This window comes from Oncorhynchus tshawytscha, linkage group LG09 (genome assembly GCF_018296145.1).
Source record: "Oncorhynchus tshawytscha isolate Ot180627B linkage group LG09, Otsh_v2.0, whole genome shotgun sequence".
NCBI classification, from domain to species: Eukaryota; Metazoa; Chordata; class Actinopteri; order Salmoniformes; family Salmonidae; genus Oncorhynchus; species Oncorhynchus tshawytscha.
The window spans coordinates 9,144,626-9,169,634 of NC_056437.1; the positions used below are offsets into that span (position 1 = coordinate 9,144,626).

The following is a 25,009-nucleotide window of genomic DNA, read 5'->3' on the forward strand; positions in this document are numbered from 1 at the left end:
GAGAGAGAGAGAGAGTGAGAATGCGAGAGAGAGTGGTATGATCCTGTTTGATCCAATATGCCAAGATTCAGATCTTTGACATACTATTATAGTAGGTCAAAATGAGCTTACAGATGGCAGTGAGTTTCTATCCTCCATGACTATCCTCTATCCTCCATGGCTATCCTCTATCCTCCATGGCTGTCCTCTATCCTCCATGGCTATCCTCTATCCTCCATGGCTGTCCTCTATCCTCCATGGCTATCCTCTATCCTCCATGGCTATCCTCTATCCTCCATGGCTATCCTCTATCCTCCATGGCTATCCTCTATCCTCCATGGCTATATCCTCCATGGCTATCCTCTATCCTCCATGGCTGTTCTCTATCCTCCATGGCTGTCCTCTATCCTCCATGGCTGTCCTCTATCCTCCATGGCTGTCCTCTATCCTCCATGGCTATCCTCTATCCTCCATGGCTATTCTCTATCCTCCATGGCTATCCTCTATCCTCCATGGCTGTCCTCTATCCTCCATGGCTATCCTCTATCCTCCATGGCTATCCTCTATCCTCCATGGCTATATCCTCCATGGCTATCCTCTATCCTCCATGGCTGTTCTCTATCCTCCATGGCTGTCCTCTATCCTCCATGGCTGTCCTCTATCCATGGCTATCCTCTATCCTCCATGGCTATCCTCTATCCTCCATGGCTATCCTCTATCCTCCATGGCTATCCTCTTTCCACCATGGCTATCCTCTATCCTCCATGGCTGTCCTCTATCCTCCATGGCTGTCCTCTATCCTCCATGGCTGTCCTCTATCCTCCATGGCTATCCTCTATCCTCCATGGCTATTCTCTATCCTCCATGGCTATCCTCTATCCTCCATGGCTGTCCTCTATCCTCCATGGCTATCCTCTATCCTCCATGGCTATCCTCTATCCTCCATGGCTATATCCTCCATGGCTATCCTCTATCCTCCATGGCTGTTCTCTATCCTCCATGGCTGTCCTCTATCCTCCATGGCTGTCCTCTATCCTCCATGGCTATCCTCTATCCTCCATGGCTATCCTCTATCCTCCATGGCTATATCCTCCATGGCTATCCTCTATCCTCCATGGCTGTTCTCTATCCTCCATGGCTATCCTCTATCCTCCATGGCTATCCTCTATCCTCCATGGCTATCCTCTTTCCACCATGGCTATCCTCTATCCTCCATGGCTATCCTCTATCCTCCATGGCTGTCCTCTATCCTCCATGGCTAATCTCTATCCTCCATGGCTATCCTCTATCCTCCATGGCTATCCTCTATCCTCCATGGCTGTCCTCTATCCTCTATGGCTATATCCTCCATGGCTGTCCTCTATCCTCCATGACTATCCTCTATCCTCCATGGCTGTCCTCTATCCTCCATGGCTATCCTCTATCCTCCATGGCTGTCCTCTATCCTCTATGGCTATTCTCTATCCTCCATGGCTATCCTCTATCCTCCATGGCTATCCTCTATCCTCCATGGCTATCCTCTATCCTCCATGGCTATCCTCTATCCTCCATGGCTATCCTCTATCCTCCATGGCTATCCTCTATCCTCCATGGCTGTCCTCTATCCTCCTTGGCTATCCTCTATCCTCCATGGCTGTCCTCTATCCTCCATGGCTATCCTCTATCCTCCATGGCTGTCCTCTATCCTCCATGGCTGTCCTCTATCCTCCATGGCTATCCTCTATCCTCCATGGCTGTTCTCTATCCTCCATGGCTGTCCTCTATCCTCCATGGCTGTCCTCTATCCATGGCTATCCTCTATCCTCCATGGCTATCCTCTATCCTCCATGGCTATTCTCTATCCTCCATGGCTATCCTCTATCCTCCATGGCTGTCCTCTATCCTCCATGGCTATCCTCTATCCTCCATGGCTATCCTCTATCCTCTATGGCTATCCTCTATCCTCCATGGCTGTTCTCTATCCTCCATGGCTATCCTCTATCCTCCATGGCTATCCTCTATCCTCTATGGCTATATCCTCCATGGCTGTCCTCTATCCTCCATGGCTGTCCTCTATCCTCCATGGCTATTCTCTATCCTCCATGGCTATTCTCTATCCTCCATGGCTATCCTCTATCCTCCAATAAAAACAATCCCTTTCGTTCAGACGAATAAAATACATTTAAAAAAGAGCTTCTCTTCTCATCGTCTAACAAAATGGAGTTGTCTGTGTCTTCTTGTAGAAGAGGACAGTTAGAGACATGCTGTACAGCACAGGGCAAAAGTCAAGGGATTATCATATTTTGTTTTCATTTTATGCTTTGATCAAATCGAGGCTGTCTTACAATTTATCATTTTTTTCCCAGAGTATTATAAATTGCAGAGTTTCATCTTTCAGAAGGGTATTGAAAAAAAATAATTGGGAAATACCCTTCTAGGTACTAAGGGATTGTGTCCCAAATGACACCCTATGCCATAAATAGTGCACTACTTTTGATCAGATCCATATGGACGCTGGTCAAAAGTAGTGCCCTAGATCATGAATACAGTGTGATTTAGGATGCCCCCTAAGTCTCTCTGACAGCAGTATAGTTAATCCTCACATAATCGTTCCTTTCCCTACCTTAGAGGTGTTGAAAACGTTCAAATAAGGTAAACAAAACACCTGCCGATTCACAGAGAAGAAAACTACTTAGAAATTCATTTATGTTCCTAAGCTTTGGCAAAGGACATGGATTTGTTTGGCAATGCAGGCAAATAAGGCTATGTGGATTTCCACAGGCAAAAAAACCCCCCAAGTATAGTCAGGAACAAACACTCGAGAACACAGAGTCTGAACACAGTTTGATTCGTGTTTACACTCCAATCAAAAACATTGTCTATTGAACGGGAGATGGATCACATTAAATCAAATCAAACTTTATTAGTCACATGCGCCGAATACAACAAGTATAGACTTTACCGTGAAATGCTGACTGACAAGCCCTTTAACCAACAGTGCAGTTCAAGAAGAGTTAAGAAAATATTTACCAAATAGACTAAAGTAAAAAATGATAATGAATAGTAACACAATAAGAATAACAATAACGAGGCTATATACAGGGGTACTGGTACTGGTACCGAGTCAGTGTGCTGGGGAACAGGTTAGAGGTCATTTGTACATGTAGGTGGGGGTGAAGTGACTATGCATAGAATGCATGCACTACAGATGGGATCGCCAAGGACGAATAGAGGGAGAGAGAGAGAGAGAGAGAGAGAGAGAGAGGGGAGGGGAGATAGAGGCCAGTCAGTATGTTTGAGTTGAGTGGATGGACGGATGGAGGGATGGAAAGAGGGAGGGATTGAAGGTTGGTGGGAGGAATGGAAAGAGGGGTGGATATGCATGGGCTACCCAGCCCTCTCAGGAGGCATTAATCCTCCCAACATATCCTCAGTACACTCTGCTATTAAAATTCAAATGAGCCTGCTCTCTCCCTCCCTCCCCACCTCTCTCCCTCACTCCCTCCCTCTATCCTTCCATCTCACCTCCACCCACACATCCCCTCCTTAAACTCCCTCCATCATCCTCTGACGTCTGGACTAGACTATTCAACACCACCGGAACTTACATCCATTCGCAAGGTTTCCACACAATAGAGAAGATGCATCCATTTCTAAGGAATTGATCCACTGGAGAGAAAAAATAATTATGAAATCATATTTCACACGGACAGAGAGAGAGATGAATTGAAATGCATGAGAGGAGTGGTGTCTTGAAGAGGACAGGAGAATCATCAGCGCTATCAAGGATGCCTGACTAATGGGTCTCCTCCTCCAGGGGATAGGGGTGGAAGGAGGACTCTGAGACTGAACAGCTGGTACCCTGGCTTGGGTGTCACACTCAGAGCTCTCAGTCAGGGCCTGTATTCACCAAGCATCTTAGAGTAGGAGTGCTGATCTAGGATCAAGCTGCCCAAGTTCATGTAATGTTATTCATTATGATCTAAAAGGCTAAACTGATCCTAGATCAGCACTAAATACTCATACAGATTCTGGTCTGGTCTTGTGTCTGGTCTTGCTCTGTGGATCTCGGGACATCCATATTTGAATGTCAGAACGTTACCCCCTCTGCTCTAGCCGCCAGTCGGGTGACAGCTCCATTATCTTGTCCACTGATTGGGAAATGCAGCTTCACAAGAAGCTACTCTAAAACCCATTAGTCATGAAGATAATCAGCTATTACTCTGTACACTACCACTCAGCAGTATCTACAACACACCGCATCGTCCACCAAGCTGCATACCGCACCTCAGACCTGGGTTCAAATACTATTTGAAATAATCATAGATACTTTATTTGGGCTTGATTGAGCTTTCCTGGCTTAATGGACCAATAAAACACTCCAGGCAGGCTACAGCAAACACTCAAAATAATTGGAAAGATTTCAATAGTATTTGAACCCAGGTCTGACACACCGTTCGCCCAGAAGTATCTACAACACAGCACACCATTCACCCAGCAGTATCTACAACACAGCACACCATTCACCCAGCAGCATCTACAACACAGCACACCATTCACCCAGCAGTATCTACAACACAGCACACCATTCACCCAGCTGTAGCTACAACACAGCACACCATTCACCCAGCAGCATCTACAACACAGCACACCATTCACCCAGCAGTATCTACAACACAGCACACCATTCACCCAGCTGTAGCTACAACACAGCACACCATTCACCCAGCAGTATCTACAACACAGCACACCATTCACCCAGCTGTAGCTACAACACAGCACACCATTCACCCAGCTGTAGCTACAACACAGCACATCATTCACCCAGCTGTAGCTACAAGACAGCACACCATTCACCCAGCAGTAGCTACAACACAGCACACCATTCACCCAGCTGTAGCTACAACACAGCACATCATTCACCCAGCTGTAGCTACAAGACAGCACACCATTCACCCAGCAGTAGCTACAACACAGCACACCATTCACCCAGCTGTAGCTACAACACAGCACATCATTCACCCAGCTGTAGCTACAAGACAGCACACCATTCACCCAGCAGTAGCTACAACACAGCACACCATTCACCCAGCTGTAGCTACAACACAGCACACCATTCACCCAGCAGTATCTACAACACAGCACACCATTCACCCAGCAGTATCTACAACACAGCACACCATTCACCCAGCTGTAGCTACAAGACAGCACACCATTCACCCAGCAGTAGCTACAACACAGCACACCATTCACCCAGCTGTAGCTACAACACAGCACACCATTCACCCAGCAGTAGCTACAACACAGCACACCATTCACCCAGCTGTAGCTACAACACAGCACACCATTCACCCAGCAGCATCTACAACACAGCACACCATTCACCCAGCAGTATCTACAACACAGCACACCATTCACCCAGCAGCATCTACAACACAGCACACCATTCACCCAGCAGTATCTACAACACAGCACACCATTCACCCAGCTGTAGCTACAAGACAGCACACCATTCACCCAGCAGTATCTACAACACAGCACACCATTCACCCAGCAGCATCTACAACACAGCACACCATTCACCCAGCAGTATCTACAACACAGCACACCATTCACCCAGCTGTAGCTACAAGACAGCACACCATTCACCCAGCAGTATCTACAACACAGCACACCATTCACCCAGCAGCATCTACAACACAGCACACCATTCACCCAGCAGTATCTACAACACAGCACACCATTCACCCAGCTGTAGCTACAAGACAGCACACCATTCACCCAGCAGTAGCTACAACACAGCACACCATTCACCCAGCTGTAGCTACAACACAGCACACCATTCACCCAGCAGTAGCTACAACACAGCACACCATTCACCCAGCTGTAGCTACAACACAGCACACCATTCACCCAGCAGTAGCTACAACACAGCACACCATTCACCCAGCTGTAGCTACAACACAGCACACCATTCACCCAGCAGCATCTACAACACAGCACACCATTCACCCAGCTGTAGCTACAACACAGCACACCATTCACCCAGCAGTAGCTACAACACAGCACACCATTCACCCAGCTGTAGCTACAACACAGCACACCATTCACCCAGCAGCATCTACAACACAGCACACCATTCACCCAGCTGTAGCTACAACACAGCACACCATTCACCCAGCAGTAGCTACAACACAGCACACCATTCACCCAGCTGTAGCTACAACACAGCACACCATTCACCCAGCAGCATCTACAACACAGCACACCATTCACCCAGCAGTAGCTACAACACAGCACACCATTCACCCAGCTGTAGCTACAACACAGCACACCATTCACCCAGCAGCATCTACAACACAGCACACCATTCACCCAGCAGTAGCTACAACACAGCACACCATTCACCCAGCAGTATCTACAACACAGCACACCATTCACCCAGCTGTAGCTACAACACAGCACACCATTCACCCAGCAGTATCTACAACACAGCACACCATTCACCCAGCAGCATCTACAACACAGCACACCATTCACCCAGCTGTAGCTACAACACAGCACACCATTCACCCAGCAGTAGCTACAACACAGCACACCATTCACCCAGCTGTAGCTACAACACAGCACACCATTCACCCAGCAGCATCTACAACACAGCACACCATTCACCCAGCTGTAGCTACAACACAGCACACCATTCACCCAGCTGTAGCTACAACACAGCACACCATTCACCCAGCAGCATCTACAACACAGCACACCATTCACCCAGCTGTAGCTACAACACAGCACACCATTCACCCAGCAGTAGCTACAACACAGCACACCATTCACCCAGCTGTAGCTACAACACAGCACACCATTCACCCAGCAGCATCTACAACACAGCACACCATTCACCCAGCAGTAGCTACAACACAGCACACCATTCACCCAGCTGTAGCTACAACACAGCACACCATTCACCCAGCAGCATCTACAACACAGCACACCATTCACCCAGCAGTAGCTACAACACAGCACACCATTCACCCAGCAGTATCTACAACACAGCACACCATTCACCCAGCTGTAGCTACAACACAGCACACCATTCACCCAGCAGTATCTACAACACAGCACACCATTCACCCAGCAGCATCTACAACACAGCACACCATTCACCCAGCTGTAGCTACAACACAGCACACCATTCACCCAGCAGTAGCTACAACACAGCACACCATTCACCCAGCTGTAGCTACAACACAGCACACCATTCACCCAGCAGTATCTACAACACAGCACACCATTCACCCAGCAGCATCTACAACACAGCACACCATTCACCCAGCAGTAGCTACAACACAGCACACCATTCACCCAGCAGCATCTACAACACAGCACACCATTCACCCAGCTGTATCTATAACACAGTACACCATTCACCCAGCTGTAGCTACAAGACAGCACATCATTCACCCAGCAGTAGCTACAACACAGCACACCATTCACCCAGAAGTATATACAACACAGCACACCATTCACCCAGAAGTATCTACAACACAGCACACCATTCACCCAGCAGCATCTACAACACAGCACACCATTCACCCAGCAGCATCTACAACACAGCACACCATTCACCCAGCTGTAGCTACAACAGAAAGAAAGAAAGAAAAGTATTAACATCCAATCCATATCTGGCGAGATTCAAATATTCCTTCTACAGGAGAGCTCAAATGGAAGCTGGGGTGCTTGATGATGCTGTGATCACACTTCGCTGGCTGTCACTGTGACAGGGCCAGCGTGGAATGAAGTATTTATACCTAGAATATTCTAGAATTCCTCTATCAGACTTGTGAGAAGAAGAGGAAGTTTGAGTCGGACTGCCGGAGTAAGCAACTACATCTATACCTATATTTATACCTGGCTGTTCTTGGTTGTCAGAACTCCTGAAAAGGAGGAAGTTGTCAGATTACTGCAGTAAGCACAAAAGTACAAGCAAGCGCAATGAATTGTCCTCATACAGGGCACCATTTTGTAAGGATGCCAAAAATGTGCTCCCAGAATTACGTCGTGAGGCAGAACGCAGGCAGAGCAGGGCCAGCCAGGCATTGACAATAAAGACAATAAAATGTGAACCAGTATTATTAAAATCTTTGCTTAAAACACTAACGCGTCCTGAACAGACTGGGAACAGGAACGTCAGACCTAGTCTGAGGTTTTCCATGTGGATCTGTCTGTACCTCTGTTAGCAGCATGTCATATAATAACTAGCCTGGGCAGGACCGACCCTAGCCTTTTGGGGGCCCTAAGTGAGATTTTGTTAATTGCTAATCTATTTCTGTTTTATTTTTTAAGGCCGCTTACGTGGCTTAGTGGCTAAGGCTGGTCCTGAGACTAGAGTCTACAGGAGAGAGATGCTCCACTCTAGCAACAAGGACTATTCTCCTCGCTGATGAAGAGAGTGAATAAAACCAAAAATACTCTGTAGTCTGACAGGGCGTAATGCAATGTACAGTTGAAGTCGGATGTTTACATACACATTTACCAAATACATTTAAACTCACTTTTTCACAATTCCTGACATTTAGTCCTAGTAAAAATCCCCTGTCTTAGGTCAGTTAGGATCACTACTTTATTATGATAATGTGAAATGTCAGAATAATAGTAGAGAGAATGATTTATTTCAGATTTAATTTATTTCATCACATTCCCAGTGGGTCAGAAGTTTACATACACTCAATTAGTGTTTGGTAGCATTGCCTTTAAATTGTTTAACTTGGGTCAAATGTTTCGGGTAGCCTTCCACAAGCTTCCCACAATAAGTTGGGTGAAGATTGGCCCATTCTTCCTGACAGAGCTGGTGTAACTGAGTCAGGTTTGTAGGCCTCCTTGCTCGCACACGCTTTTTCACTTCTGCCCATAAATGTTCTATAGGATTGAGATCAGGGCTTTGTGATGGCAACTCCAATACCTTGACTTTGTTGTCCTTAAGCCATTTTGCCACAACTTTGGAAGTATGCTCGGAGTCATTGTCGATTTGGAAGACCCATTTGCGACCAAGCATTAACTTCCTGACTGATGTCTTGAAATGTTGCTTCAATATATCCACATACTTTTCATTCCTCATGATGCCATCTATTTTGTGAAGTTCACCAGTCCCTCCTGCAGCAAAGCACCCCCACAACATGATGCCGCCACCCCCATGCTTCATGGTTGGGATGGTGTTCTTCGGGCTTGCAAGCCTTTCGCTTTTTCCTCCAAACATAACGGTGGTCATTATGGCCAAACAGTTCTATTTGTGTTTCATCAGACCAGAGGATATTCTCAAAATAGTAGGTCTACAATTTGTTTTTCTGAGGTCTTGGCTGATTTCTTTTGATTTTCCCATGATGTCAAGCAAAGAGGAACTGAGTTTGAAGGTAGGCCTTGAAATACATCCACAGGTACACGTCCAATTGACTCAAATGATGTCAATTAGCCTAAAGCCAGGACATCATTTTCTGGAATTTTCCAAGCTGTTTAAAGGCACAGTCAAGTTAGTGGTTGTAAACTTCTGACCCACTGGAATTGTGATACAGTGAATTATAAGTGAAATAATCTGTTTGTAAACAATTGTTGGGACAATTACTTGTGTCATGCACAAAGTAGATGTCCTAACCGACTTGCCAAAACTATAATTTGTTAATTAACACAAAATTTGTTGAGTGGTTGAAAAATGAGACCCTAATATGGAGTTGATATATCAATCAAATTTCAATCAATCAAATGAATTGATAAAGCCCTTTTTACATCAGCTGATGTGACAAAGTACTGTACAGAAACCCAGCCTAAAACCCCAAACAGCAAGCAATGCAGATGTAGAAGCACAGGCATTGTTTTTGTCACCGTGGAGCGATATCTACACAAACACATGGCCTAGATTTCGCAGAATTTAAATGGCGTTTTTATACTGACTAAGGGTCCATGTGTGCCTCTGCAGTGACACAGCTTTATTGTTCACCTGAATAATAGAATGATAAGAGAGAAGAGGGATGCTTCTATGCCACCTGACAGTTCAAATGGGGCTGTCCTTCAGTCTCACACCTTCATCTCCCTACATCCAATACTTGACTTGGACTGAAAACAGGCGCCAGGCACTAATTTTGAGTGCCTGTGCTGTTTATATTGAGGTGCAGGAACTCAAGCAGTAGAACATTTGAGGTTCCGGTACTCAGTTCCGGTGAACCTCTGCCCAAGTCAAGCACTGCCTACATCCCTATCAGTGGCTGTGCAGAGATACAGGGTAATAAGAGTGAGTAATACTAGACCGCGGCTGGTTCAAAGTGACTCACATCTACAGCCACATATCCCCTACCTCCCTATTGGTTCTCTCTGAGGCCCTCACACAGTACCTTACAAAAAAAAAAAAACAGCTCGGTAACTAAGCAAACCCCCTGGAGACTAACTGCCCTAAAGGGAAAACAAGTGCTGCAAACAAGTCTTTTAAGTTAGTTTTTCATCAGCATTGATCTCTGTGAAGGGGAAATTATAATGCATTCCCAGAGCAGAGTGTTATCGATTGTCGATTATTCAACAGCAGACTTCAAAAGAAGGTTAAGACAATACACACGAGTGGATGAGATTGATTCAATAAACACGAGTGGATAAGATTGATTCAATACACACGAGTGGATGAGATTGATTCAATAAACACGAGTGGATGAGATTGATTCAATACACACGAGTGGATGAGATTGATTCAATACACACGAGTGGATGAGATTGATTCAATACACACGAGTGGATGAGATTGATTCCAGTCACCAAAGAGTGATTCATCATTAAAGGAAACATCCACTCAAAAACTATATTTTGGTATTTTTGTCATTAATCTACTAATACAGTCCCAAAATGTTTTGCATGTCAGCAGTGAAGTTTTCAAGATATTGGACATTCAAGAAGCAAAGTGTTTTCCGGCCACATATGATGACAAATGTTGTTTTTGATTGGAGTTTTCCTTTAAGGATCATGATTAAAAATAATGTGGATGCAGCTACGGCTTCTACTGTATTAAAAGGAACATTTGGTTTTAAATTTGGCATACAGAATTAAACAAATTATGTTAGATAAATATCCCTTTCTTTTATGTTCCATAGGAGGAGAGGTTATTTGTCTGATTACGTATGAAACCACATTTACAACAAACACCTACTATAAGGAGGGAGGATGAGATCATTTTGATAAATCTTTACAGACTAAAAAAAGACATGCCAGATTTATTAGACTGTTGTTTAGGTAAGTTTCCCTGTTGCCTGACAGTACAGTAGAGTGAGGCGTTGGTAGTTGTGATGCTGAAAAGGGTTGACACTCTGCACCTCCAGTACACTGACTAGGAACGGTCTGTGTGTACGCCATATCACAGATATTTCTGTCCGGTTGAAAAAAGAGAAGGGCAAGAACCCAGGGCAAGCATTAACAATCAAGACCCCAAGGGGGCAATTTCCAACTCTATCTCATCCATTTGAAATGGGCAACCAGAGGCTTTTGACCTCCGTTATAGCGTGGAGTGAGTGAGAGAGGGAGGGCGAATAGGGAGGAGAGAGAGAGAGAGAAGGAGAGAGAGAGAGAGAGAGAGAGAGAGAGAGAGAGAGAGAGAGAAAAGGAGAGAGAGAGAGAGAAAAGGAGAGAGAGAGAGAGAAGGAGAGAGAGAGAGAGAAGGAGAGAGAGAGAGAAGAAGGAGAGAGAGAGAGAGAGAGAGAGAGAGAGAGAGAGAAGGAGAGAGAGAGAGAGAGAAGAGAGAGAGAGAGAGAGAGAGAGAGAGGAGAGAGAGAGAGAGAGAGAGAGGAGAGAGAGAGAGAGAGAGGAGAGAGAGAGAGAGAGAGAAGGAGAGAGAGAGAGAGAGAGAGAGAGAGGAGAGAGAGAGAAGGAGAGAGAGAGAGAGAGAGAGAGAGAAGAGAGAGAGAGAGAGAGAGAGAGAGAGAGAAGAGAGAGAGAGAGAGAGAGAGGAGAGAGAGAGAGAGAGAGAGAGAGAGAGAGAGAGAGAGAGAGAGAGAGAGAGAGAGAGAGAGAGAGAGAGAGAGAGAGAGAGTCTATGTTAGAACACTCCGGCATTGTTGTTTAATTTAAATTATGTGTTTTTTGTTATTGTTTGCAACCAATCACCTGGCAACAAACCAAGAAAACTTCAGTTCACCCAAAAGCACATTAGCTCTACAGCTCATCTTTAAACTTTTCATAACAATTACATTGAGCATGATGGGAGCTACAGGGCGAGATTGTTATTGATGGATTTTTAATCACGTTTGGGAACTGAAACCCTCTACATCAAGTTGCACATAAACAGTTTAGATCCTGTGGCCCATAGGGTCTCTGCTCAATGGCATTGAGGCACAAGGGTGCTTCCCATATTGCACCCTATTCCCTATATAGTGCACTACTTTTAAAAAAAAGTAGTGCACTCTATAAGGGATAGGGTGTCATTTGGGATGCTCCCTGCTCAGCCGTATTGAAGTAGTAGCTCTTTAGGGGGGTGCCATTTCAGCAGCTAAATTAAGAAAGATCTTTAGCCCGCCTAGACCGACCCAACAAAATGGGTTCTGGAGACTTTCTCCTGAGCAAACATTGCAACACTTTAAAAGGATTTCAGCTTCATCCCTGAATCTTGCCTGACACAAAATCTATTTACCTCAAAGATCAAGGGAACTATAACCAAGTCCAAGACCCAAACTGTTCCCCCTTTTTCTTCAGGACTGCACCTGCATCTATAATTTACTGTACATTTATTTATTATTCTCTACCTGTATATTATTATACATTATTATCTACCTGTATGTTAGTATATATTACAGTTTAAGTTGGAAGTTTACATACACATAGGTTGTATTCATTAAAACTAGTTTTTCAACCACTCCACAAATTTCTTGTTAACAAACTATAGTTTTGGCAAGTCAGATAGGACATCTACTTTGTGCATGACACAGGTTATTTATCCAACCATTTTTAACAGACAGATTATTTCACATATAATTCACTGTATTACAATTACAGTGGGTCAGAAGTTTACATACACTAAGTTGACTGTACCTTTTAAACTGCTTGGAAAATTCCAGAAAATGATGTCATAGCTTTAGAAGCTTCTGATAGGCTAATTGACATAATTTGAGTCATTTCAAGGCCTACCTTCAAACTCAGTGCCTCATTGCTTGACATCTTGGGAAAATCAAAAGAAAATCAGCCAAGACCTCAGAAAATAATTGTAGACCTCCACAGGTCTGGTTCATCTTTGGGAGCAATTTCCAAAGGCCTGAAGGTACCACGTTCATCTGTACAAGCAATAGTACGCAAGTATGAACACCATGGGACCACACAGGAAGGAGATGGGACCGCTCAGGAAGGAGATGCGTTCTGTCTCCTTGAGATGAACGTACTTTGGTGCGAAAGTGCAAATCAATCCCAGAACAACAGCAAAGGACCTTGTGAAGATGCTGGAGGAAACAGGTACAAAAGTATCTACAGCCACAGTAAAAATGAGTCCTATATCGACATAACCTATCATATACCTGTTTATTATTATATATTATTATCTACCTGTATATTATTATATATCTGTAAATTATTAGAAATGACCATGTACCTGTATATTGCTATAATCCTGTATAATATTATATATTATATACCTGTATATTATTATAAATTATATACCTGTAAATGATTATATATTGTTATCTACCAGTATATTAATATATATTATATACCTGTATATTATTATATATTATTAACTACCTGTATATTATTATATATCATATACTTGTATAATATTATATATTATATACCTGTATATTATTATAAATGATGTACCTGTAAATGATTATATATTGTTATCTACCAGTATATTAATATATATTATATACCTGTATATTATTATATATTATTAACTACCTGTATATTATTATATATCATATACTTGTATAATATTATATATTATATACCTGTATATTATTATAAATGATGTACCTGTAAATGATTATATATTGTTATCTACCAGTATATTAATATATATTATATACCTGTATATTATTATATATTATTAACTACCTGTATATTATTATATATCATATACTTGTATAATATTATATATTATATACCTGTATATTATTATAAATGATGTACCTGTAAATGATTATATATTGTTATCTACCAGTATATTAATATATATTATATACCTGTATGTTATTATATATTATTATATACGTGTATATTATTATATATCATATACTTGTATAATATTATATATTATATACCTGTATATTATTATAAATGATGTACCTGTAAATGATTATATATTGTTATCTACCAGTATATTAATATATATTATATACCTGTATGTTATTATATATTATTATATACGTGTATATTATTATATATTATATCTACCTGTTTAATATTATCTACCTGTACATTGTTTTATATTATATCTACCTGTATGTAATTATATATTATTATCTACCTGTATGTAATTATATATTATTATCTACCTGTATGTAATTATATATTATATCAACCTGTATATAATTATATATTATATCAACCTGTATATAATTATATATTATTATCTACCTGTATGTAATTATATATTATTATCAACCTGTATGTAATTATATATTATATCTACCTGTATGTAATTATATATTATATCTACCTGTATGTAATTATATATTATATCTACCTGTATGTAATTATATATTATATCTACCTGTATGTAATTATATATTATATCAACCTGTATGTAATTATATATTATTATCTACCTGTATGTAATTATATATTATATCTACCTGTATGTAATTATATATTATATCAACCTGTATGTAATTATATATTATATCTACCTGTATGTAATTATATATTATTATCTACCTGTATGTAATTATATATTATATCTACCTGTATGTAATTATATATTATATCAACCTGTATGTAATTATATATTATATCAACCTGTATGTAATTATATATTATACCTACCTGTATGTAATTATATATTATTATCTACCTGTATGTAATTATATATTATATCTACCTGTATGTAATTATATATTATATCTACCTGTATGTAATTATATATTATTATCTACCTGTATGTAATTATATATTATATCAACCTGTATGTAATTATATATTATATCTACCTGTATGTAATTATATATTATTATCTACCTGTATGTAATTATATATTATATCAACCTGTATGTAATTATATATTATACCTACCTGTATGTAATTATATATTATTATCTACCTGTATGTAATTATATATTATATCTACCTGTATGTAATTATATATTATTATCTACCTGTATGTAATTATATATTATATCAACCTGTATGTAATTATATATTATATCAACCTGTATGTAATTATATATTATATCTACCTGTATGTAATTATATATTATTATCTACCTGTATGTAATTATATATTATATCTACCTGTATGTAATTATATATTATATCTACCTGTATGTAATTATATATTATATCTACCTGTATGTAATTATATATTATTATCTACCTGTATGTAATTATATATTATATCAACCTGTATGTAATTATATATTATATCAACCTGTATGTAATTATATATTATATCTACCTGTATGTAATTATATATTATTATCTACCTGTATGTAATTATATATTATATCTACCTGTATGTAATTATATATTATATCAACCTGTATGTAATTATATATTATTATCTACCTGTAGGTAATTATATATTATATCTACCTGTATGTAATTATATATTATTATCTACCTGTATGTAATTATATATTATATCTACCTGTATGTAATTATATATTATATCTACCTGTATGTAATTATATATTATTATCTACCTGTATGTAATTATATATTATATCTACCTGTATGTAATTATATATTATTATCTACCTGTATGTAATTATATATTATATCAACCTGTATGTAATTATATATTATTATCTACCTGTATGTAATTATATATTATATCAACCTGTATGTAATGATATATTATATCAACCTGTATGTAATTATATATTATTATCTACCTGTATGTAATTATATATTATATCTACCTGTATGTAATTATATATTATTATCTACCTGTATATAATTATATATTATTATCTACCTGTAAATTATTAAATATTATTAACTTCCTGTATATTAGTATGTATAATTATCCACCTGTATATTATTATCTACCTGTATGTTATTATATTATATATTATATCTATCTTCATATTATTATCTACCTGTATGTAATTATATATTATATCTACCTGTATGTAATTATATATTATATCTACCTGTATGTAATTATATATTATTATCTACCTGTATGTAATTATATATTATTATCTACCTGTATGTAATTATATATTATATCTACCTGTATGTAATTATATATTATTATCTACCTGTATATAATTATATATTATTATCTACCTGTAAATTATTAAATATTATTAACTTCCTGTATATTAGTATGTATAATTATCCACCTGTATATTATTATCTACCTGTATGTTATTATATTATATATTATATCTATCTTCATATTATTATCTACCTGTATATTATTGTACATTATTTCTACCTGTATATTATTATATATTATATACCTGTATATTATTATATATTATATTTTCCTGTATATTATTATCTACCTGTATATTATTAGAAATGATTATCTACCTGTATGTTGCAATTATCCTGTATATTATTATATATGAAATACCTGTATATTATTACATATTAGTATCTACCTGAATATCATTATATATTATTATATACCTGCATATTATTATATATTACTATCTACCTCTATATTATTCTAATCCTGTATATTATTATATATTATTATCTACCTCTATATTATTATAATCCTGTATATTATTCTATATTATTATCTACCTGTATATTATATCTACCTCTATATTATTATAATCCTGTATATTATTATATATTATTATCTACCTCTATATTATTATAATCCTGTATATTATTATATATTATTATCTACCTGTATATTATATCTACCACTATATTATTATCCACCTCTATATTATTATATATTAGTTTCTTCCTGTATATTATAATATATTATATCTACCTCTATATTATTATCTACATGTATATTATTATATATTATTATCTACATATATTAATAACTACCTCTATATTATTATATATTAGTTTTTTCCTGTATATTATAATCTATTATATCTTCCTCTATATTATTATCCACCTCTATATTATTATATATTATTATCTTCCTGTATATTATAATATATTATATATATAATTATATTATATTATTTTACCAATTCGCTTCAGCTGTTCTGGTTTGCAACCAGGACTAAATTGGTTTGACTTTGGAAAGCCTATCTCCGGGCTCGTTAAGGATTGTCAATAAATTACACAATGTGCTACACAAACAGCTATGCAGAGTGGTCACTAGCTGGCACCGCTACAAAGTCATCAAATCTGATTTTAAACTTAACCCTAGCCTTAACCTTAAAGTTAACCACACTGCTAACCATAACCTTAAATTAAGAACAAAAACCTAATTTTCATATTCAGGAATTTTTACAAAATAGCCAATTTCGACTTTGCAGCTGGCCCATGTAAGGGGAAATTGTTCAGTTCTGCCTGTTATGACACCTTTAAGTTTTCACCATGAAATGCTTTTAATATTTGTAAATTCATTTCTACAATTATTAGTTGGTTTAAGGTTTTTGAGTCATTGAAATTAGGAGCTTTTGGAAATGGTACATATTGTCCCATGTACATTGTGTAATTGAATGATGGTCCCTAACTAGCCCCATAGGGCTGCACTCCTAATTGATAATTGATGTGGGCATGTGGGCAGGGTTGAACCAAACCCAACCTTCATGTACAATGTGATGAAGTCACGACCACAAGTCTCACAAAATCCAGTTATCCTTTTTACACTTGGTAGTACATTTTGCACGTAGAATAAATGTTTCTAACTCATCGATGCCACATTGGCTGTTTTCTAATTGAGAAGTTTTTTTTTTTAGTGCCAATAACACTTCAATAACTTCTACCACTATCCAGTAAAGAGTCTCTGAGAGCTCAGTACATTTTAACCCATAATAATAGTGCTGTTATGTCATAGATCCTGATTTATCTGGGCATTTTAATCTGGAGATCATTGTTTTAAAGGAATTTTTTAAAAACAGCTTCCACTTATAGAGCAGCGTTTACTGTAAAGAGTCTCTGTGATCTCTGTATGTTTAAACCCATAACTAATAGTTACATATAATGTATAGAATGTATAGAGTCGATCATGTATAGAGAAATGTATCACGTGATTAAGCACAACGAGTAACCTCTAACTTTGACTAAGTCCACTAGTGCTGCTTAAAAAAAAAGGAAAACATTGCGTAAAATCTGTGCAGTCATCTCTCTTCCCCTGTTATGTAATGCAATCCTAAACTACAGAACACAAGACAAATATCTAATAAAGTAGAGATTTGCCCCTTTCCATTAAAGAGTGTCCTTTAATCTTTGCCTCATGGTTTAAAAATCTAATCTCTGGGAGAAAGGCCACTAGAAAATGTCCCCCTGCACTTGTGATAGGGATTATTACTGTCCCAAGATTATTTGTGTAACAACCAACCATCAGAATGTGACTCGTTTCAGGAAACTCGGCATATGTGGTACATCACTACTTCACAGGAGAGTCATTTGAATGTATTTATTTGTATTTTTATCATAATGCGTTTTTTTTTGGCAGAAATGCCTTTCTGGAACATGTGAACTTTCATGTTCCTTAATAACAAATGTGTATGCCATCTTTAAATCCAAATGAAATTGTAAAATTACGAGCCTTAGTTGGTTTCGCCACGAAAAAAAAGACAGGAACCTTCCCGCTAGCCATGATTGGCTGAGATATGAGTTTGGTTTTGGTCTGCCATGTTTTGTTTGAAAAATGAGCTGCTCAGTACGTGTAGATAATCCTTGTCACCGCTACTTTTTTGTTGTTGAAAGATATAACGTTAGCAATGGAGAACTGCAAAAGTGTTGCACCCAACATCATTGCTGCCCTGAATTTATCAGGAGCTATCGACAAAAGGTCAGTGTGAACCTGCTTGACGTGACACAACGGGCCAAACAAACTGTAGCTAGAAACAAAACGTAACCAACACAGGACGTCTTACTTTAGTTAAAGGGGTTCCAGTCTGCCGTGAACCGTTCAACCATGTATATGTGTAAGAGTCTAGCTACAGTTTCAGGTATTATATGTTTGTAATTTTTGTCAGAAAGTCATTTTCATTACAAGTTTATGCATACCGTTAGCTAGCTAGTGAACGTTAGCTTGCTGGCTTCGCTAGCTAACGTTAAGTGTGCGATCTGTGTAGTAATATTATTTGTACCTCAGAAATCCATTTGCACTGCTAATTATAGCCTAATGTTAGCTAGCTAGCTAACATTGAACCTAGTTGGTTAGCATAACCTACCTTCAGATTCATACTACAGCATTTCATGCATGGTGGTTTGTTATAACAATCCATTTGTACTGTATGAGTTGGGATTATGGTTCATTGTTTAGCTAGCTAGCTACATATCTAAACAAAAGACTCCACTTTACCAGATGATTACATGACCCATCAAGTTAGCCAGGTGTGTCTTGGAGTGATTACTGCCATCTATTGTTTTTCATGAACATATGTACAGTACATGTGTAGACAATATTGACCCATCCAGATGTTTAATATTATTGTTGTGGCTGTGGGGCTGGTTCTAGCATTTCTTTCACATGACCCATCAATTTAGACAAGTATGTCCATCATCTAATAATTATTTTTAAAAAGAAAAAATATCTGGGCACTTTCTATTTTTGATATAACTATTTTATTTAACCTTTATTTAACTAGGCAAGTCAGTTAAGAACAAATTCGTATATTTATTTATATAAATATAGGACAAAACACACATCACAACAAGAGAGACAACACAACACTACATAAAGAGAGACCTAAGACAACATAGCAAGGCAGCAACACAACAAGGTAGCAACACAAAACATGGTGCAAACATTATTGGGCACAGACAACAGCACAAAGGGCAAGAAGGTAGAGACAACAATACATCACACAAAGCAGCCACAACTGTCCATGATTGAGTCTTTGAATGAAGAGTGTTGTGTGTGGAGGATGAGGGCTGCAGTAGATATCTCAGATAGGGGGGAGTGAGGCCTAAGATGGTTGTGGAGGATGAGGGCTGCAGTAGATATCTCAGATAGGGGGGAGTGAGGCCTAAGATGGTTGTTGAGGGTGGAGATATCTCAGATAGGGGGAGTGAGGCCTAAGATGGTTGTGGAGGATGAGGGCTGCAGTAGATATCTCAGATAGGGGGGAGTGAGGCCTAAGAGTGCAGTACTATGCAAATATGCCAGTAACCATTTCACTGTACTGTTTACAACTTCTGTATCCTGTGCATGTGACAAATAAACATTGATTTTATTTGACTTAGTGTGTGTTTACCAGAGACAGTAAAGTTAAAAACAACACGACCTGCACCAAAGTCAGATTTTGATAGATAGAGTGGACTAGATAAAGTGGACTAGATAAAGTGGACTAGATAAAGTGGACTAGATAAAGTGGACTAGATAAAGTGGACTAGATAAAGTGGACTAGATAAAGTGGACTAGATAAAGTGGGCTAGATAAAGGGCATTTTTACCTGGAGTTTTCCTTATTGTCGTCTACTACTTTCACCACTTTAAGTCTTGAAATCGTTGGTTGTTTATTACACTACCTTCCTCAGTCTGTTCAGCACATGGCCTCACGTGAATCTTTAAAGAGATGGGTGGGGCTGAGGCTTAAGAGGGTGTGAACGATGCTGAATAGGTGTAGACAAAGAAGAGCTCTCCAGTTCCAAAACATTCAAGTACCATTTTCTCAAAAGCCGGCTTACAAGTTTATCAAATTTCAAAGCAGAAGTACTTTCCCATTGTTCCTCAACTGCAGTGTAATGATAAATCATTTATGTAGCTCCGAAGGCATTTAACTGAGGAGTGGCATCCGTCTGGCAACTATATCATAAAGGCCTGATTGGTAGAGTGCTGCAGAGATGGTTGTCCTTCTTGAAGATTCTCCCATCTCCACAGAGGAACTCTGGAGCTCTGTCAGGGAGACCATTGGGTTCTTGTTCACCTCCCCTGACCAAGGCCCTTCTCCCCCAATTGCTCAGTTTGGCCGGGCGGCCAGCTCTAGGAAGAGTCTTGGTGGTTCCAAACTTCTTCCATTTAAGAATGATGGAGGTTACTGTGGTCTTGAGGACCTTTAATGCTGCAGAATGATTGGTACCCTTCCCCAGATCTGTGCCTCAACACAATCCTGTCTCGGAGCTCTACGGACAATTCCTTCGACCTCATGGCTTGGTTTTTCTCTGACATGCACTGTCAACTGTGGGACCTTATATAGACAGATGTGTGTCTTTCCACATCATGTCCAATCAATTGAATTTACCACAGGTGGACTCCAATCAAGTTGTAGAAACATCTCCAGCATGATCAATGGAAACAGGTTGCACCTGAGCGCCCGAGCTCAATTTCGAATCTCATAGCAAAGGGTCTGAATACATTTTATTATTTTATACATTTTAGAATAAGACTGTAACTTAACAAAATGTGGAAAAAGGGGAAGGGGTCTGAATACTTTCCGAATGCACTGTATGTGGTTTAACAATAGGAACAATATGTCATAATCGTTTCAGAATGATGGCTAGCCTTCTATGCTCCCTTGTAGTACAACACAGTCCACCTCAACATGGGTTAAAAGCAAGGATGTCCTGTTTCAGTTCATTTAATACATTTCATATTTCCAAATGTTGAAACAAACAAACAAGATGTAAAAAGGGGTATAATACTTACAACCATACCGTTTAGCGACACCCAACAATCTTGAGGGAAATCTTGTAGGAGTGGGACCAGGAACTGCAGACAACCGTCCCAGTGGCACAGCAGTAGCATCATCCCTATCAGATTAAATATTCTTACCACAGCACTGGCCAGGTCATACGTCATATGGAAAATCTGGGGAGAGAGAGAGAACAGAGGAAAAACAAATTAGGTTGAACTGAATTCCCCCAAATTAATTTCCGGAATGCTACAACTATGGATAGTCTGGGAAACAGATTGAGAAAGAACAGAGGATCCCAATATTAATAGTGCTCTGACGAAGATGTTTGATCAATAGTGCTCTGACGAAGATGTTTGATCAATAGTGGTCTGACGAAGATGCTTGATCAATAGTGCTCTGACGAAGATGCTTGCTCCGAAACACGTCGTCATCATTACTCATTGTTGAAAGGAATTAAGTTGCCACCCTGAACCTCAGTATCCTACAACTGAGCAACCTTGGTTTTATAGTGCATCCAGCACGCTACAACTATTCAAAAATGTGTATTTGGAAGAGCAGTAGTAGAGAGGAGAGCTGCAGACAATATGGCCACCAGACTTTCAATCAATTCACATGCAAAAAAAAAAGTTAATTCCCAGATTTTCGGGTATTCATCATTTCACATAGACATAGTCCAAAACCAATCTGAACACAGTAAAAGGGCAAGAAAACACGGGTGATTCTGTACATAGAGGGTGTACTGTAAGTACAGAGGAGGACATAGCCAAGCCAATGCACTAGCCACAAAACAAAAAAAGTGGTCAAAACGGTTATATTTAAATCTTCTGTGATAATATTAAAGTGTGATATAGGGATGCAAACTCAAAATTGAATACATTTCAACTCTATATCTGACATGGTACAGGGGTCTTCTTCTTTTTAAGCCCATAACCATGTCTGTGAGGTGTTAGGGCTGTCCCCGACTAAAAACAATCTTGGTCGACCGAGAGTCGTCTGTTCTTTTGACCAATCGATTGCTAAAGAGGGAGCCAGAGATCAATATAGCCTAACCAGAAGAAGAAACCCCTGACTTGTTGCACCCTCGACAACTACTGTGATTATTATTATTTGACCATGCTGGTCATTTATGAACATTTGGACATCTTGGCCATGTTCTGTTATAATCTCCACCCAGCACAGCCAGAAGAGGACTGGCCACCCCTCATAGCCTGGTTCCTCTCTAGGTTTCTTCCTAGGTTTGGGCCTTTCTAGGGAGTTTTTCCTAGCCACTGTGCTTCTACACCTGCGCCGCTTGCTCTTTGGGGTTGTAGGCTGGGTTTCTGTACAGCACTTTGAGATATCAGCTGATGTAAGAAGGGCTTTATAAATACATTTGATTTGATGTATTCCCGTCCTGACCCTCCTCCTCCAGCTGGCAGCTGCTAGTGGCCTTCCAGATTTTTCTGTTACGCTCCTGAAGTAAAAGGCTAGACCAGCGGGCGCCAACCTTTTTCTATTTAGAGTGCCAGGTTATCAAACCCTTTCTACTGATGTGCGTGTCATTTTCATATGCACATTTCTGTGGAACAGTTTCCTTTAATTTATAATCAAGTCTTCATATCTCATAATCAATGTCAAAATCAATTCTATCTAAATGAAAATGATAGAAATCTAAAAGTAATTTCTATTGCCAATATGTAAAAATAGCCCACATAAAGCCAACAAATAAAAACATTGCAACCTGCAGGTAGAAAATATCCTAATCAAAATAAATATCCTATAAATCACATTGGCTACACATGGCCTGGTCAGGCCCAAAACTCCTGCTAACAAACTTGCAAACCTTTCAAATATTCTGTGCCCTCAGAGTTTCCCGTGCCAGTGAGCTCAGGACAGACATACACATTAGCACAAGGGATAAGAAGTAATCAGGCTGGACTAATTGATGATGTTTCCACTGGATCAGAGCATGACACTTTTTTCCCCTTTCATGCTGAGTGGTTATCAAAAGGGAGAGAGCTGGAAATATATTGAGGAACTATTATCATTCTCAATGGATGTAAAAACAGACTTTGTTTACTTGCTGTTGGAGGTGAATAAAAAATGACTTTGAGAAGCTCCATAGTGATGGTGAGTTAAGCCAATCAGAAACAGTATCAGATCCCCAAATGGGCAGATTTATAAATCAGGTGATCTGTAAGCCTACATTTGAGCACAGGCCAGGTATCCTAGGCCAGGTATCCTAGGCCAGGTAGCCTAGGCCAGGTAGCCTGGGCCAGGTAGCCTGGGCCAGGTAGCCTGGGCCAGGTTCTATGCGTAATCAGGTGCACGTCCTTACCCCACATTGACAGGAGCGACACAAACAAACAATGAATAAATTGACACCTTGTAAATTGAATAAAATTAACCCAAACTTTTTTCTCACAAGTGTATCCTAGGTTGTGCGCTCTGCAGGAAACGTGTCCAATCAGACAATGACAACGGTATGACTGTAATAACAACATACTGAATGCATTAACAGGAATTACCGTAACAAACATTGTAATTAGAAATGATGGTAATTAACAGTAAATGGATTAGTCCACTGGTGATACTGGTGTGTCATCCCTGCGGCCTCCACAATGGATTAGTCCACTGAGACAGGTCTCCACAATGGATTAGTCCACTGAGCCAGTCCTCTACAATGGATTAGTCCACTCAGACAGGTCTCCACAATGGATTAGTCACAATGGATCCTCTATAATGGATTAGTCCACTGAGACAGGCCTCTATAATGGATTAGTCCACTCAGACAGGCCTCTACAATGGATTAGTCCACTCAGACAGGCCTCCTCAATGGATTAGTCCACTCAGACAGGCCTCCACAATGGATTAGTCCACTCAGACAGGCCTCCACAATGGATTAGTCCACTCAGACAGGCCTCCACAATGGATTAGTCCACTCAGACAGGCCTCCACAATGGATCTACAATGGATTAGTCCACTCAGACAGGCCTCTATAATGGATTAGTCACAACAGGATCCTCTATAATGGATTAGTCCACTGAGACAGGCCTCTATAATGGATTAGTCCACTCAGACAGGCCTCTACAATGGATTAGTCCACTGAGACAGGCCTCCACAATGGATTAGTCCACTCAGACAGGCCTCCACAATGGATTAGTC

The 25,009-nt window shown here is 39.4% G+C and overlaps 1 protein-coding gene across 2 annotated transcripts in view; it reads right to left on the minus strand.

Annotated features, from left to right (window-relative positions):
- Positions 1–25,009, minus strand: part of LOC112257341 (potassium/sodium hyperpolarization-activated cyclic nucleotide-gated channel 1) — a 165,464-nt gene that overhangs the window by 58,937 nt on the left and 81,518 nt on the right. For both annotated transcript variants that reach the window (XR_006084006.1, XM_042326470.1), the window contains exon 3: positions 21,877–22,038. Coding sequence is in view for 1 of the 2 variants with exons in the window: in XM_042326470.1 (XP_042182404.1) it covers positions 21,877–22,038 (162 nt within the window). In the remaining variant the exon portion in view is untranslated. The remainder of the gene's footprint in view (positions 1–21,876; positions 22,039–25,009) is intronic.